The 16,454-nt window shown below is 37.9% G+C and overlaps 1 protein-coding gene across 2 annotated transcripts in view; it reads right to left on the minus strand.

Moving 5' to 3' along the window:
- Positions 1-14,162: 14,162 nt before the first annotated feature.
- The window catches only part of MET (MET proto-oncogene, receptor tyrosine kinase), a 126,046-nt gene continuing 123,754 nt past the window's right edge, over positions 14,163-16,454 (minus strand). For both annotated transcript variants that reach the window (XM_059933547.1, XM_059933546.1), the window contains one exon: positions 14,163-16,391. In XM_059933547.1, coding sequence (XP_059789530.1) covers positions 16,181-16,391 — 211 coding nt within the window. In that variant the 3' untranslated portion in view covers positions 14,163-16,180. The remainder of the gene's footprint in view (positions 16,392-16,454) is intronic.

The following is a 16,454-nucleotide window of genomic DNA, read 5'->3' on the forward strand; positions in this document are numbered from 1 at the left end:
AAGATTATAATCTTTGGCCTTTCTGTGGCAAGATTTACAACTGTGACCTTAGGCTCTACACTCTTTTGGAGTGTAGTCACTTTAAGTTACCAGTGATGATTGCTTTGAGTTACTAGGTCAGTGTGAATTGCCTAATATAATGTCAGATTCGTGCTTCCCAAGGGCTGGGCAGTATTAGGGACATGAAACAAAGTGAATTTTAATGTCTGTAGAAGGCAGTGCTCTGATATATGAGCCACCTCAGTAACAGTGAATTTCCACGGCAGGAGACTTTTAACACCAGTTCTTAACCTCTTCCATACTACTCATTCTTTAATTCATGAAATATTATGAGTTCACTTTTAATTAGGTGAAATAGTCTGAAACTACCCGGTTAAAGAGATAAAAAGAAAGAGTTAAAAGCTAGCTCTATCTTAGCGCCAACCTTTTCCTAGAATGATAAAAAGAGAGAGTTGTATGAGGTATGATGCAAAGCTGCAAACCATGCCCTCCAATTCCGTTAACGCACCACTACCTAGAAGTTGAACTGAAGCCTTCGTCCCGCCGCAGTTCTAAAATGAATACTTTGTTTAAAATTCAGAACTATATCTGGATGACAAGCAATAAAGGCGGTGGAAGAATTTGCTTTTTTAATAGTCAGACGTTGCCTAGTTTTTAACACGAAGTCGCGCACAGTATCTGAAACCAGACCTTTCTTTGATACACTGCACTTAAATATGTTACGAACACTAGATGGCACTCTAGGGTCACTTTTCTAGTGTCTTCCTCCAGTACCAAGTTCCTTCAACCTTAATTCCCTCCTTTAAAAAGAGCAAACATGCTATTTAAACAAAGGTCCCTGTAGTTGCTCTGTAGTTCTGTTTTTATATTTATAGTCATGTAATCAATATGTTGGAAGAGTAATTAATTTTTAACCTCAGTCCACGGGGAGATCAAATGTTAGTGGAGTTAATGGATGGAACAGACTTCATTATTCTAAAGTAACACTAATGATAAGGCAGGGAAGAAAGTGGAGGGTTGTAAACAATTGTGTCATCAAACACCATCATAAAGCAACAGTGCAATGTGATCACGGGGTGCTGACCTATTGTCACTCTCCATCAGTGCAGCTGTAGTTTCCACCTTAGTTAACTAGACAAAATTGAAATAGTCTCCTAATAGAGCTTTTAAAATATTTCCTTTTCCAATCAATGCTGTTGGAGTTATTATTCCAAATAACAGTTCTGATTTTGTTGCCCCTCTGTTTTGAAAGCCTTTTGTCATTCCCCATTCCCTAACACCTTAAGGTGATATTAAAGGCCTTTGATGATTTGAGTCCTCTGTGCTCCTGGAGCATACACCCTAGCTCCAGGAGAGCCATGTGAGTCTTCATCCACAATATTTTTGCAGTGCTATGTGCCTGACTGTGTACTATGTTCTTCCAAGAGAGGTAACAACCCAGTGCAGCTTCTGTACTGCATCATATCCGTGGGTATGGAGGGTTCTGGATGGGCTCATTTGCAGGACAGGAGTTGGGTGGCACGGCCAGAGATGAGAGGCTGGAAGCCAAAAAGGACAACACCCACACTCTTTTATCCTGATTGTATCCTCCCATCACCCAACCCCATCTTGGAATTTCCAAACACTTCCCAGAATCATGAGAGAATAAGAAAGATTGTTATGTTGCAGGCAGTGGAGGCTTACAGTCAATCATGCACCAAGGTTTATTATCAATAGACATATTATTATGTCTTTCCCAAATATTATTATGGTCAAATGAATCTCTCTTGTTCCTTAACCATTCTTGTACTTTGCTGACTTCTCTGCTGATATGACTCTCTCCATTTGGAATATCCTTTTCAGGTCTATCCATCTGGGCCCAATTCACATGCATCTTCTTTTACAAAATCTTCTTTAGCCCCTTCTAGCATAATGAATTGCATTATATTTGAACTCTCAGATTTCTTAATTTATATGCCTATTACAGTAATCTATTGCAGTTAGGATTTCTGTCCTTATTTTTCTTTTCTAATAAAATTGTAAATTATATGAGAATTTGTACATCTTTGTATCTCCTACACTGCTTAACCAAGTGCCTCATACAACGCTGACGGTCCATAAATGTTGAATTTGCTGAAATTAGATAGAATAAAACTGGATCAAAGGACCCAGGGTGGATGGCTGTGTCTTTTTCTTGGATTAATCATTAAAAGAGGATGATTAAATGGTTTATTCCATAAAAAACACTGGTTGATACTGGTCTTGTAGACACACTGTGTAAGAAACTATTAGTTGCCTATCAACACCCATTCTCCCCTTATTCCTTAAAAGAATTCTGGTTTTTAGCTGGGCCATTGCTGTGAAAAAATAAAGGACTACATTTCCCAGTCACCTCTTGCATCTAGCTGTAGCTCTAAGGCTATATTCTGGCTGACTTTAGCAGTAGAACAGTTTTGCAGGCCTTTTAGGGACGTTCTTAAAGAATGCTGATTCACATGGACATAGAGAACAGACTGGTGGTTGCCAAGGGGTAGGGGGTGGGGGAAGGATGGAGTGAAAGACTGGGGTTAGCAGATGTAAGCTTTTATATATAGAATGGATAAACAACAAGGTCCTACTGTATAGCACATAGAACTATATTCAATATCCTATGATAAACCATAATGAAAAAGAATATAAAAAAAGAACGTATATATATATATGTATAACTGAATCACTTTGCTGTACAGCAGTAATTAACACAAAATTGTATATCAACTATATTTCAATTAAAAAAAAGAATGCTGATTCTTTCTTCCTGAAACTCAGGAAGCCATTTGCACCACAAAGGTGACCTTGAGGATAGAAGCCATGCACTGGGATGGCAGAGCAGAAAGACTGGAGCCTGGGTCCCCGACAACATCTTGCAGCCTCCATCCCAGCCCCCCACTACCTGTCTCCCAACCTGTTTTGTGTAAAAGAAGGAAACTTTTTTCTCATTTAAGCCACATTGTTTTGGGGTTTTCTGAACCTAATCCTGATGCACAGACTCTAGATTAATTGTGGACCATTACTTTTTTTGTTTTCGGGGATTTTCTCTAAGTATGATAATGATCATATAAATTTATCATCTAAATATGAGCAGGAGTTGAGGTGCTCAAAGTGAACACGTAGATGCAGGATGCATAATTTTCCATTTCAAAATGAAAGAAGACAAGCTTGAATATGATTTGTTAATTATATCTGGATGGTGGGAGTGGGTATGCAGGGAGAGGGTTAAACAAAATGGAAGAAATTAACAATTGTTGAGTGTCTTTACCAGCTAGTAGCAAAACATACATACTTTTATTTAATCTTTCCAGATGATAACTTTGCATTTTATGATGAGGTAACTCCTTCTCAGTCTCAACTCCCTGACCTCTAAACACTGTAGTGCCCTGAGGTTCCATCCTTGGCCCTCTCTAGCTTCCATCCCTGGATGATCTCATCTGGTTCCATAGCTTTATACCACCAAATGTTGATGTTTTTGCCTCTCCAGGCTTTAGACCTACATATTCAAATGTCTACTTGGCATTTCCACTTTTTTGTCTAAAAGGCATCTGAAATTGACTTTTCTGAAGTAGAACTCTTGATCTGACCTGTGACTCTCCCCGCTTTCTCGCTCAGTAAGTGGGGACACCATCCTTCCAGTTGCCTAAGCCAAAAATACAGGAATCATCTTTGATCATTCCCTTTCCCTCCTTACCCACATATAATACATGAGCACAGTGCATTCATTTTATCTTTAAAATGCATCTCGGACTTCCCTGGTGGCGCAGTGGTTAAGAATCCGCCTGCCAATGCAGGGGACACAGGTTTGATCCCTGGTCCAGGAAGATCCCACATGCCACGGAGCAACTAAACCCATGCGCCACAACTACTGAGCCTGCACTCTAGAGGCCACGAACCACAACTACTGAAGCCCATGCACCTAGAGCCTGTGCTCCGCAACAAGAGAAGCCACCGCAGTGAGAAGCCCGCGCACTGCAACGAAGAGTAGCCCCCGTTCACCGCAACTAGAGAAAGCCCGCGCAGCAATGAAGACCCAACGCAGCCAAAAATAAATAAATTTATAAAAAAAAAAAAATGCATCTCAAATCTATCCACATAGCTCTACTTCCAATCCCTCTGTCCAACTTCAAGCCTGCCCTGATCTCATGCCTGGCGTTATTCAATAGGCTCCTGCTTCTTCTCTTGCATTGCTACAATCTATTTTCACTCTGCAGCCAGACTAATCTATTAAAAATAAATCATGTCCTCTCTTGCTTAACACCCTTCGGTAACTTCCCATTGCTGTTAGGATAGAAATCTAAGTGGTTCTTGCTTACATTTCTAACTCTGCCTCATACCATACTTCCCCTTCAACATATTACTGCCATGCAGGTTGGTTTCCTGGGCCTTCAACAGGCAAAGCCCTCTTCTTCTCCAGAAGCAGACTCTGTACAGGTGTCCTCCCTGCCTTGACTTCTCCGCACCAGCTGTTCACACTGTGGGCTCCTCCTCGTCTTCAGGTCTTAGTTCATGTTTTGATTTCTTAGAGAGGCCTCTCCTGATCCCCCTGTGCCAAATAGTCATTTTAATCTTAATTTTATTATCCTATTTCTTCCTTTTGTAGCACTTATAACAATTTGAAATTAACTTTTGTATATCTATCTCTGTGTATCTATCTATCTATATATCCATCCATCACCTATCTGTCTATCTATCTATCTCTATCATCTTTCTTTCTCTCTACTTTGGGATAAAGGCCCTATGGGGGCAACAGTCTGTCTAATATATTCTCTGCTGCATCTTTCCTTCTTAGAACAGTGTGTGTTACATTGAAGGCTCTCAATAACATGTTAAAATGGAATAAATGGACAACCATATTTGTTTACAGGCAAATGGTGAGTACATGGCAGAGCTGGGATGGGAACCTGGATCTTTCTTGCTTTAAACCCTTATTTATTCATTACAAGATCTCCCTATCAGCCAACCAGGACTCAAGAGTTCTTCTCTCTGGGCTTCCTTGGTGGCGCAGTGGTTAAGAATCCATCTGCCAATGCAGGAGACACAAGTTCGAGCCCTGGCCCTGGAAGATCCCACATGCCGCGGAGCAGCTGGGACCGTGCGCCACAACTACAGAGCTTGAGCTCTAAAGCCTGCAAGCCACAACTACTGAGCCCACATGCCACAGCTACTGAAGCCTGCGCGCCTAGAGCCCATGCTCCGCAACAAGAGAAGCCGCGACGGTGAGAAGCCCACACACCACAACGAAGAGTAGCCCCCGCTCACCGCAACTAGAGAAAGCCCGCGCACAGCAATGAAGACCCAACACAGCCAAAATAAATAAATAAATAAATTTATAAAAAAAAAAAAAAAGGAGTTCTTCTCTGAGCAAGACTATTTTATTAAAGCAAGGACTATTTTAGCTAAATATACTGAAGAACTGCAGTAATAATTTGATTAACTGTGTTTCCTCTATATGATTGAACCTAAATATCACAGGTGCTTTAGTTTTATATTTTATTTGAATTATTTAAATAACTGCCTCAACTCTCATTTTTCTTTGCTATCATTTATTATTCTTTCTATGTATGAAGAACCATTTCCTTTTAAAAATAATGTTGTCCATACCCTTGTGAACTGGTTAATTTTCTTTCCAACATTTTCTTTTGGGCTGTGTAGATATGACCTAACAGTCACCACAATAATGCTGTTATTTCAAAGGGTAAAGACCTTTTTTTCTTATAAAAAATTGAATGTGAAAAAAAAAAAAACACCTCATATAGTGTGAGAATGCCTGTTTTTCTTGGTCATATTTCATTTCCTTAGCAAGACTATTTTCTTCTGCTTTCCATTGTCAGCAGACAAAAAAGATACAATTAAATCAAGGAAACCTGGCAGAGCCGATTTTGGAAAATAAAGTGAATTCAGTTTCTGATTTGAACAAAGAGCAATTTATTATGTTGGAAAAACACAGCCGTGATGAGATTCAAACTCAATGTGTCTCATGTTAGCTCAGGACACCACTTCAGATCTGCATTTGTGTTTATCTTTGAGAAGGGGCAGTGATTTCACCCCCAAACTTTAAACTCCGAAGAGGACGTAGAGTTGTTTAAGGGTCAGCAAGCAATTAGCACCCAGAACCTTTGAGCGGAGGCTGGGGCCAGATTTGCAGCCTTCTCCAGTCCTGAGCTCTTTGATTCTAGGTACAGATTTCTGTAAACAACTCCAGCCATTCTGTTGGAGCAAATGAAGCACTAGGGTTGGTTAGAGGGAATTTTATGAATCAGATGAGTTCTAAAATATATTTAAAATTAAAAATATATTTTAATGAATCTAATAACCATAATAATACCATGTATTTGTATAAAACATTATATCATTTAATATTAACAACCAGCATTGTGAGGTATAATTATCTTCATTCTTTATAGACAGGAAAAGTGCATCTTGAAAAATTAAGGGACATTGAGAGTCACACAGACAGTAAAGTCAGCTGGGACTAGACTAGGACCCTGTTCCTAGTGTCATGCTGGTATTACTAAAAAGGATGAAGAAAACTAGCATCTGTTTTCATAACTTTTTCCTTCACATATTTCTAGATTGTGCCAAACTTTGGACCTGTTTGATGGTATTCTAGCCCCTTCCACATAGAATCTTTTTGTGGAGAAAGGCAGGTAATTAATAATAATAATGATGATGATGATGATAGTAAAAATCAAGGTCCCCATAAATATTACTGCCACTTCATTAAAGTTTTGAATGCATCATTTCATTTAATCCTCACACAATCTTATAAGGAAGCCAGTGTTTGTATTTTCATTTTACAAATGTGGAACTGAGGCTTAGGAGGGTTAAACAACTAGTCCCAAATCACACCACTAGTAAGTGGTGGAAATGATGAAAACCTAGAGTGTCTGATTCCAAAGTGTGTCCACCTAAGCTCTACGCTATAGCACTTCTATCCAGAATAAGGGGGTGGGAGGTGCCTGCCAGGTCACTGGGCCCTGAATTATGACTGGATTAAGTCAGTAATATGATGTCAGCCGATTCAGGTTTCCACATGTGGCCCCTTATGTAACGGACAGAATTAGGCTGGGCATGCTCCTGCCAAAAGGACAGTTGGAGTGAAGCAAAGTAACCTGCTACAGTAAACAGCCCATCTCTGTGGTGTATGTTTACCACGTGTAAATACAGTTTCAGTCAGTTAAAAGTTGTCAGCTGAAATTCTGAAATAACCCTCACAGAATGCTGCTTATCAGGAATGGGTGTTTTATTTTTATTACCTAAGTTTAAACCCTTATAACTTCCAAGTAGTCTAGTTTTGAATATTGCAAAAGAGAACTAGAATTTTAGAAAAATGTAATGTTTTGTTGATTTTTTTTTAGTATGTTGATTCTGCTTTGTTAAATGGAAATAAATAAGTAAATCTGCTCTTTACTTTTTTTTATTAAGAGAAAATCATTGAAATTTATTTAAATAAAAATTGAGAAAATATTGAAAGAATATCAGTTTGAAGGGACACCTGATTATCAGCCAGCTAGGGAGTGGGGAGAGCATGGTCCAAATAGCTCAGTCTAGCCCTCTTTACTAAAATCAAAAGGGGGATTTCAGTGGAATTTCAAAGTCACAGAGGTTGAGAGACAGTCTCCTTGACTGGGGAGATTATGCTGAGTAGTAGTTTGGTCAGTAAGATGGAGGCTTTTGAAGGATGTTCTGAAGTGTCTGGCTTAGTTTAGAACTAATGCAGGGTGGAAATTTCTGGAAGAATATACATGAAAGTGTTAACATCAGTTACACTTAGGGAGTGAGAATGGAGAGTGTGGGAGAGTGGTCAGAGGATATTTCCTGTCCACTATGTTTTTGTCCAACTAAAATTTTTTTCCATGAGGATATATTTTGTAATAAAAATAAACAAAACAAAACGAGACATAGTAACATAAAGACTTGATGCAGGGAACGTCTAGGAATGGGCATAGGTTTTCAAGCAGGAAAATGACATAGTCAGATATATAATTTTGGCAGCTGGTTTTAGATTATAAGAGTCAGTATGGAGAGGTCAGAATAAGGAGGTCAGTTGTTAGAATAAACTTGGAATAAGATGTTGAGTAATGACTTCTAAGCCAACTATAATTTGGAGGCAATATTCTAAAGCCCACATGTGGAGGTTCCACATTTTCTTCACATCAGAGTGGTTAAAATAAAATGATTCAAAGTAATCATAATTTAAAATTTGATATGCTTGCACTGGAGGGAGTTACATTTTTATCAAGAGCTTAAATCTCTGTCAGTATAACAACCCTTAAGTAAACATATCCTCAGAGTAAAAGTAGGAGATAGATGTATGAAAAAAATATATAAAGGATATATTACAAATGAATATAAAAAATGAATAAGAGCAGCACATGACTCATTAACTTTTTTTTTCCCTGTGAATCAGGCAGGCTCGATAGTGGCAGCTCTGTTTTTTTACTTTCTGTCATTATAAGCATTCGTTTACTAAACTAACAGCATTTCATCAAGCAAGACTAATTCCTGAGAGCATTACCTTAGCCCATTAGCTTCCAGACAGTCATTAATTCCTATGACATGTCTTGGGATGAGATCATTATTATTATCATTATTGTTTTTATCAATTAAGTTCATTTTCAGAAAAAGTATCTATGTAGTTTTAACAGTGGGTATTTTGTTTCTGAAACATGTTTTTATAGTATCTTTGTGATAGTGATTTCTTGCTTTACCCATGTGTTTCCATAGATATTTTGGCTACCACTGAAGCTAGCTTAAATTCCTTATATTTAATTCTCATAATCTAACAAAAAATCGGAAACAGGTTTGCAAAAGTATCCTGATAGGATATTTGGGTTTCTCTGTATTTTTCTTTATTGGTACTTCTGAAGTAATCTCTAAAGGTGGTCATGTGCCTGACTTCAGAAGTGTGGGACAGGATTTCACAAAGGCTCTGAATTTGGCATTTCTTGTTTACAAGAATTGTTGCCACTGATGAATATGGTGGTTGTTTAGTCACAGTTCTGTGGAAGGGAAGGCCCTGCTTGACTATAATGGAAAGAGCAGATGTCACCGTAACAGTGGCAAACATCAAAGTGATGGCTTGGGTTGGCAGACAGTAGTCTGTCCATTACCACTTTCCAACACTTCTAGAATTAGAGACAGAAAGAAAACTCATAAAACAACTGTGAAAAGTATAAACAACCAAGAAAGGTAAAGGAAAATGAGATGAAATATGGTGCTTAAAAATTCCAGGCTGCCCAATAAAAGTAGGAACTGATGTTACAGACCCCATGGACCATGATGGGGAACACAAATGGTTTGGGGAGTCAGTGAAAAACGGTTCTGACATGTTTGGATGCCAAAGATTTTTAAAGTTGATCTCTTTTGGCCTGGTAAGATTTTATGCATTTTTGTCGTTCCAGCCCAGAGGTCTAAGGATTAGTGGACGTTTCTGCCAGCCTGGAACTCGTGTGGTGGAAAAAAATGTACCCATGTGACAGTGAAAGAGTGAACACATAAAGACAAAAGGCTTCTTTTTAAGAAAAGGATAAAAATTAATTATCATTGTAATCTGGGACCAGTGCTTCAAAATAATGTTAAATTAGTAGTTTACTTAAATTAAAAATTTCCGTTTATGTATCCTAAATATGGCCATTTTCACCTCAGAGTTGCTTCCTTAATGCTAACTAGTTTTTGTGGAATGCTTCACCAGGTAGGGTTTAACTGCCCAGGAGAGTGGGACTTGAGCCCTATTCTAAATTGAGTTATATGGAGAACTAGCTCTTCATTAAAAAAATAATAAAGGATTAGGAGCTATTTGGATGATTGATGCTACTTTTATATGGAAATAATGAACTAATTAATTCCTATCAGTTTTTTTTAAAAACCTATACTTTTAGTGATAATAAGGAAAACACAATCATCAGAATAGCTCAGAAGCATGCAATGGAGAAAAGGGTGAAGACAGAAGTACCTTCTGTTTCCAGCATTAGTTAAATATTTGCCTTGATGCCAACACAGTACTAGTTGGATGACAGGATAGTACGTTCTATTAATGATGGGCTTTTCATTATCGTAGATATGCTTTTGCAATTTTCCTAGATTTCTGCTCCAGGGTCACATGGTAAGTCAATAGTAGTTATAAACCTCTCAGCATTGCGATCAATACCTTTGGCTGACGTAATCTAGACCTCTGGTGTAATTTACAACAAAGGACAGTTTGGGCGAGCCTCTATTTTATTACTTTCAATTCACCAACTGAAATATTTCACTGGTTTATGACTGAAGTTATTTCCAAGTTTTGATAGATAGGGAATTGAGATAGTCCCGAAGAAAAATGTCAGGTATGAAGAGGAAAAACACTTTATGGAATTAAAAGCAATAAGCATTTCTCCCTTTGGGGCATAATGTCTGCATATCTTTCTCCTGAAATTGTCTAAAGCACCACAAGAGTGCATCCTACGTGTCTGCATAGTCAGCTATGTATGTCTAGTCATCCAGATGGATTATAATATTAACGAAGTATTCCTTATCTTCCAAACACACTCCATATAACATATAACACCATATAACAATACTGTACTTAGTCTACTTTTCCTGAGTTTGAATAATCATTAACCACCCATTTGAGCAAAGCAAGGAACAGTAATACTCTCTAGACATGAATACTGAGAATTGGGATTCCTGTCCTTGTGCCTTCCTGCAACTTTCCTATAATTTAGACAGGTTGTTTTTTTCCATGTCTGTTGTGAATTCTAGGTCTGAAGGTTAAACAAGAAAAAAGGAAACTAGTCATTGGAGAAGTGATTAAAGGAATAATAGAGAGTTTGGAGAAACAAGAAGGGATAGAGGTAGTCTTTGGGTGATTGGCACTAAGAGGAAAGGTGCCACCATCTTGTCATTGTTTTGTCATGCTTCTCAGCCCCCACCTGTACTGCCGTATCAATATTCAAGGATGAGGTAGAATCACAGCTTTATTTCCACTGTATAAAGCTGGTATGACGTGATGGATGGGGTAAGAATTTGTATTTAAACATCTATAAGGTTCCTTTCAGGCTTAATTTCCCTTTCATCAACTGCAGGCTACATTTACATGGGCTTTTGCTGAGGATAATAATATCACAATTATTGAGCAACTATGGTATCCAGGTGACTTTACACAGTATTTTTTAGTCCTTATACAACTTTGTGCAGTAAGTAGGACTAACCTACATGACAAAGAAACTTAGGTTGAGAGAGGTTCAGTATTTTGCTCAAGATAAATCAGAGCTTGATCTATTTGCTTTACTAAGAAGCTTCACTTGGTATGTTTAAACTGTGATAACTGCCTTGATTTCAAACTATTTTACAAAGCTATAGTAACCAAAACAGTATGGTATTGGCATAAACCTGACACATAGATCAATGGAACAGAACAGAAATCCCAGAAATAAACCCACGTGTATATGGTTGGTTAATTTTCAACAGAGGCACCAAGGATATACATGGAGAAAGGATAGTCTTTTCAATCAGTGGTGCTGGGAAAACTGGACAGGCACATACAAAAGAATGAAACTGAACCATTATGTTACGCCATTCACAGAAATCAACCCAAAATGGATTAAAGACTTGAATGTAAGACCTGAAAACATAAAACTCCTAGAGGAAAACATAGGTAGTAAGCTCCTTGACATAAGTCTTGGTAATAATTTTTTGAGGTAAATAAATTTTAAAGACTTGAATGTAAGACCTGAAAACATAAAACTCCTAGAGGAAAACATAGGTAGTAAGCTCCTTGACATAAGTCTTGGTAATAATTTTTTGAGTCTGGCACCAAAAGCAAAGGCACCAAAAGCAAAAATAAAAAGTGGGACTATATAAAATTTAAAAGCTTCTGCACAGCAAAGGAAACCACCAACAAAAGGGAAAGTCAAACGACTGAATAGGAGAAAATACCTGCAAATCATATATCTGATAATGAGTTATATCCAAAATATACAAAGAACTCATACAACTCAGCAGCAAAATAACAATCTAATTAAAAAGTAGACAGATCTGAATATACATTTTTCCAAAGAAGACATATAGATGGTCAACAGGTACATGAAAAGATGCTCAACATCACCAATCATTAGAGAAATGCAAATCAAAACCACAATGACGTGTCAGCTCACACATGTTAGGATGGCTATTATCAAAAAGACAAGGGGAAGAAAAAGGCAAGAGAAAACAAATAATGGTGAGGATGTGGAGAAAAAGGAACCCTTGTTCCCTACTGGGAATGTAAATTGGTGCAAACATTATGGAAAACAGTATGGGGGTTCCTCAAAAAATTAAAAAATAGAACTACCATACAATCCAGCTATTCCACTTTTGGACATTTATCCGGAGAAAATGAAAATTCTAACTCAAAAAGATATATGCACTCCCATGTTAGCATTATTTACAACAGCCAAGACATGGAAACAATCTAAGTGTCCACTGGTGGATGAATGGATAAAGAAAATTATATGTATACATATAATTCAGCCATAAAAAAGAAGGAAATCTTGCCATTTGCTACAACATGGATGGACCTCAATGACATTATGCTAAGTAAAATAAGTCAGACAAAGAAAGACATATGATCTCACTTATATGTGGACTCTAAAAAAAACCCCAAAAAATCCCAAAACCAAACCACAAAAAAAACCCACAAGAAGAGCTCATAGATACAGAAAACAGATTGGTGGTAGCCAAAGGGGAGGAGGGGGTGAGAGAAATAGGTCAAGGGGTCAAAGCTACAAAATTCCAATTATAAACTGTGAAGCCTCTTCAAGATGGTTTACAGATCTAAGAAAATGCACAGTTCTAATATTCACTAACTGTGTAATATTGTTTGTCTCTTCAATTAAATTCCTTGGGTTGGGAGAGACTGTTTATTTGTAAATCCCCATTACCTAGTACAATGCCTGACATATGCAGATGCTCACTAAGTATTAGTGGAATTAAATTAAATACTAATTAATTTCTTTTACATAATGTTAACTTGTTTCCTGAACTAAATTGGGTAAATTAACAGTGCAAGACATCAGCAATTAAACATTTAATGTGCTTGTACAGGTTTTGTATCCCTTCACCATATTTCTTTAAGGATGCAATCTCCTGTGTAGGTCAGAGAGAGCAAAAATATAATTGATGCCTACACTGTGGAGTGAAAAATCCTGTGGTAATTAAAAATACAGAGCATCAAGCAAAACTTTGCAAAGGGACATCTTTTTATCCCTCTCTCCATAGAAAGATTCCCTTCCACCCTCCATGTCAGTGATTCACCAAACATCATGGGAGCTACCTAGGTAACTCTGTATCTGTGGTGGCTTAAAGTGATTGAAGACAAGAAAATCCTGTTTCAGTAGAGCATTGTTTGATGACATGCTAAAAAAGTGACAGACACTTGGGATATAAAGAGGACAAGTTCTTGTCCTTCTGGGCATAGGGTCTGATTGAACTTCCTATGGAAATGCATCTCTTGGAGGGGAGGGAGTTTGACTGGGTACAGGCATTAAATTCTCTTTCACTAAAGAATCAGCCCCCACTATACTTTGTAGGCACTAGTTTAAACTCGGACCTTTTTTTTAAAAAAAAAATCAGACTGCCCCAAAGCTTAGATGACTGAAATTTCACCTTTGAATCCCTTTACCGTTACAAGAATATTCATGGATATAACCTGAAGGTAGTTGCTCTAGTCCCTGGGGGCACCTGAAGAGTTGGAACCCGTGTAGGTGAAAAGAGTAGTTTTAAGGGGGTAAGAAGGTCTCTCTCCTCCAACACCCAACTAGGTATCTCTGTGCCAAATGTGGGGTTGCAGCTCCATTGTCATGTCTTCTGGTCCAAGAATGCACCTTGCTGGAGAAGAGGATCAAGCTGAAGTAGGGGCCAGGTGCTCTAGCAGTTGAAAGGTTGTCAGGGAAATGTTAGGTAATTCAGCAGCGCAGGGGGAACCACCCTTAGAGAGACAGACTTCCTGAGATTCAAGGATGCAAATTCTTTTAGATGTCTATGCATTAACTTCACTAAGACTCTCATAAATGGATGAGTTGGTACAGTCAGGTGAAATCAATCTTAGGCTTCCTCTGTCATTATGTAAATGGAGTAGGTAATCAGGCATGACTAGCAAAAACCAACTCAGTATACAAGATGATACATCACTTTAATTGTACGATTTATCAGAACAACAACTATTAACATACAAAGTACCATTCAGCTCAACTGCAGGTATAGGCAGTGACAAGTATCTAATTCTTCAAAGAATCACTTAACTCCCACAATCTGTCCAGACACATTAACCTAAGGACACGTTTATAAATAGCAAACATGATTTTCACATTGTAGCTTTCTCAAGCATATATACAGGTGTGCAGTCTTGTTGATGGGTTGATTTACATAAGCGCTATTCTCGATGTATTCATTCTCTTGACATCGGTGGAGACAGTTATTTCTTTCTGCAGAGTGGATTTTTTCTTCCTCATCCATCATTTACAATATTCTGTGAATCAGTATTACTCTTTACACTTCTGAAATAGTGATATTTGAATTGGAGTATCTCTGCAGTACAATTCCTTGTGTCTTCTGGTAAGTTCCACCATTGTCAAAGAGCTTTTGGTTGTAATCACTCTCTCTCGCAACAAGAGCCCAACTCTATGCTATTGGGTTTTAGCATAACACACCCTCTTTATAGCTTGCTGTGTTAACCCTTGGCTTCAAGTCCTGATGATGTAATGAGGGTGGGGTGTACTGGCAGTCAGTACATTTCCTTATCACTATTTACAGTCATTTAAAACCATGCTGTTATTAATCCAAGTCCGACATACCTTTTCTGAAATGTTCACAGTGCAGTATTTTTGTGGCCTAACAAAAGTCTTTTTACATCATTAAAAATAAACCTTTTTATAAAAATATAATACTTTAAATGTTTACATCGACAAAACCAGTTAGAGTATACTGTGCCACATGCATTATACAGTAGTAAGCACAAAATCCCACAGAACAAAACATCACAGAAGTCCTGACCAGAGTAACTGTTCATCCAGGTGAAATGGCCAGAACTTTCAGTTGCCTTTTTTTTTTTCCCCTAAAATATGTTTTGCTTAACACAAAACATGTCCTAATGCAAAACTGGACTCCTCCTGATTTTATTGTCTCCAATTGCTTGTGGGGTGGAAGGCTGCCACCTGAGAAAGAGGCTAATATTTCCAGTCCATCGATTCTTTCTCGGCTCTACTTATGAGCCATGATTGGAACCAATAAAGTTTTAGTCGGATGTATTTTGCTTTAAAAACATGCTGAGTTACCTTTAAAAACATTTATCATCACAAATTACTTGTTTCATTTTCAGAGTCATCATTAAAAAAAAACAAAAACAAAAAAACAGACAAAACTTGTAAATGTCCACATCCAGGTCAGAAAGGTATCATTCTCAAACATTTGATTTTTAAATGACAAATATTTCACTGTGACTAAGCTATTATATGAAAATCTTAACGTTGTCTATGTACATATGTAAATATTCCTACTAATTTATAAACACATTTCACGTCTTGCTGTTTTGAAACGTTGACTGTGTTGTCTATGGATAGTTCTCCAATAAAAGGAATGTGTAGACAAAAATTTAAAAGGGAATGTTTACCTAATGGGCAAATGACAACACCAGTAATAAAAAAAATGTGTTGTTCATACAACACATAAAAGTTATTTGAAATACTTTAATTCTAAATGAATGGCCTGGTTCCAGGGCTGCCATGTCTGTCCTGGACATTACCACTTCTTCTGAATTTTATGTGATCAAGAAGCCCTCAAAATGCATTGCTTCAGTTCCCCATATGAAATCAGGTGGGATCCTGATTTTTAAAAATTTCAACCCAGCTTTCAGGTTTTGGCCTGAATGTGACAGGAGCGTCATCACAGTTGCAGGATTGCTGTTGGTCACTGGCCTGTGGGACCAAGCTTCTGGCTCCGATGCTTTGTCAGATGAGAAATTCCGTAGAATCCAGTCATTTTAAATAACAATATAAGGTCCTATAATAGTGCAATTTTGGCAAAAGCAAATAATACCTGGTGGCCTTTCAGTGGCCAGGCAGTGAAAAAAATATTGGACAAAGTGTGGACTGTTGTTTGGACAGTTCAGTGATGCTTGTCAGAAGGGGGCTGCTGGTACAGGTGCCTCCATCCATCATGTGTCCCCCTCGCCATCACCATTATCTTGTGATGACAACAGAGAAGGATATGGAGCGACACATTTGACATTCACGTATGTAGCGTTCACGTGGACATAGTGCTCCCCAATGAAAGTAGAGAATATCGCTGATATCCTGGAGACCAGTTCAGAAAAGGATGGGCGCAGTTCAGCTTTAGGGTGCCAGCATTTCAGCATCACTTCATACCTGTTTCAGAAAGGAAACAGTGCTGTGAGGACTCTGAAGGCAAGTATTTCTGTAAAAGTAAAG

Source organism: Balaenoptera ricei, chromosome 9 (genome assembly GCF_028023285.1).
Source record: "Balaenoptera ricei isolate mBalRic1 chromosome 9, mBalRic1.hap2, whole genome shotgun sequence".
NCBI lineage: Eukaryota > Metazoa > Chordata > Mammalia > Artiodactyla > Balaenopteridae > Balaenoptera > Balaenoptera ricei.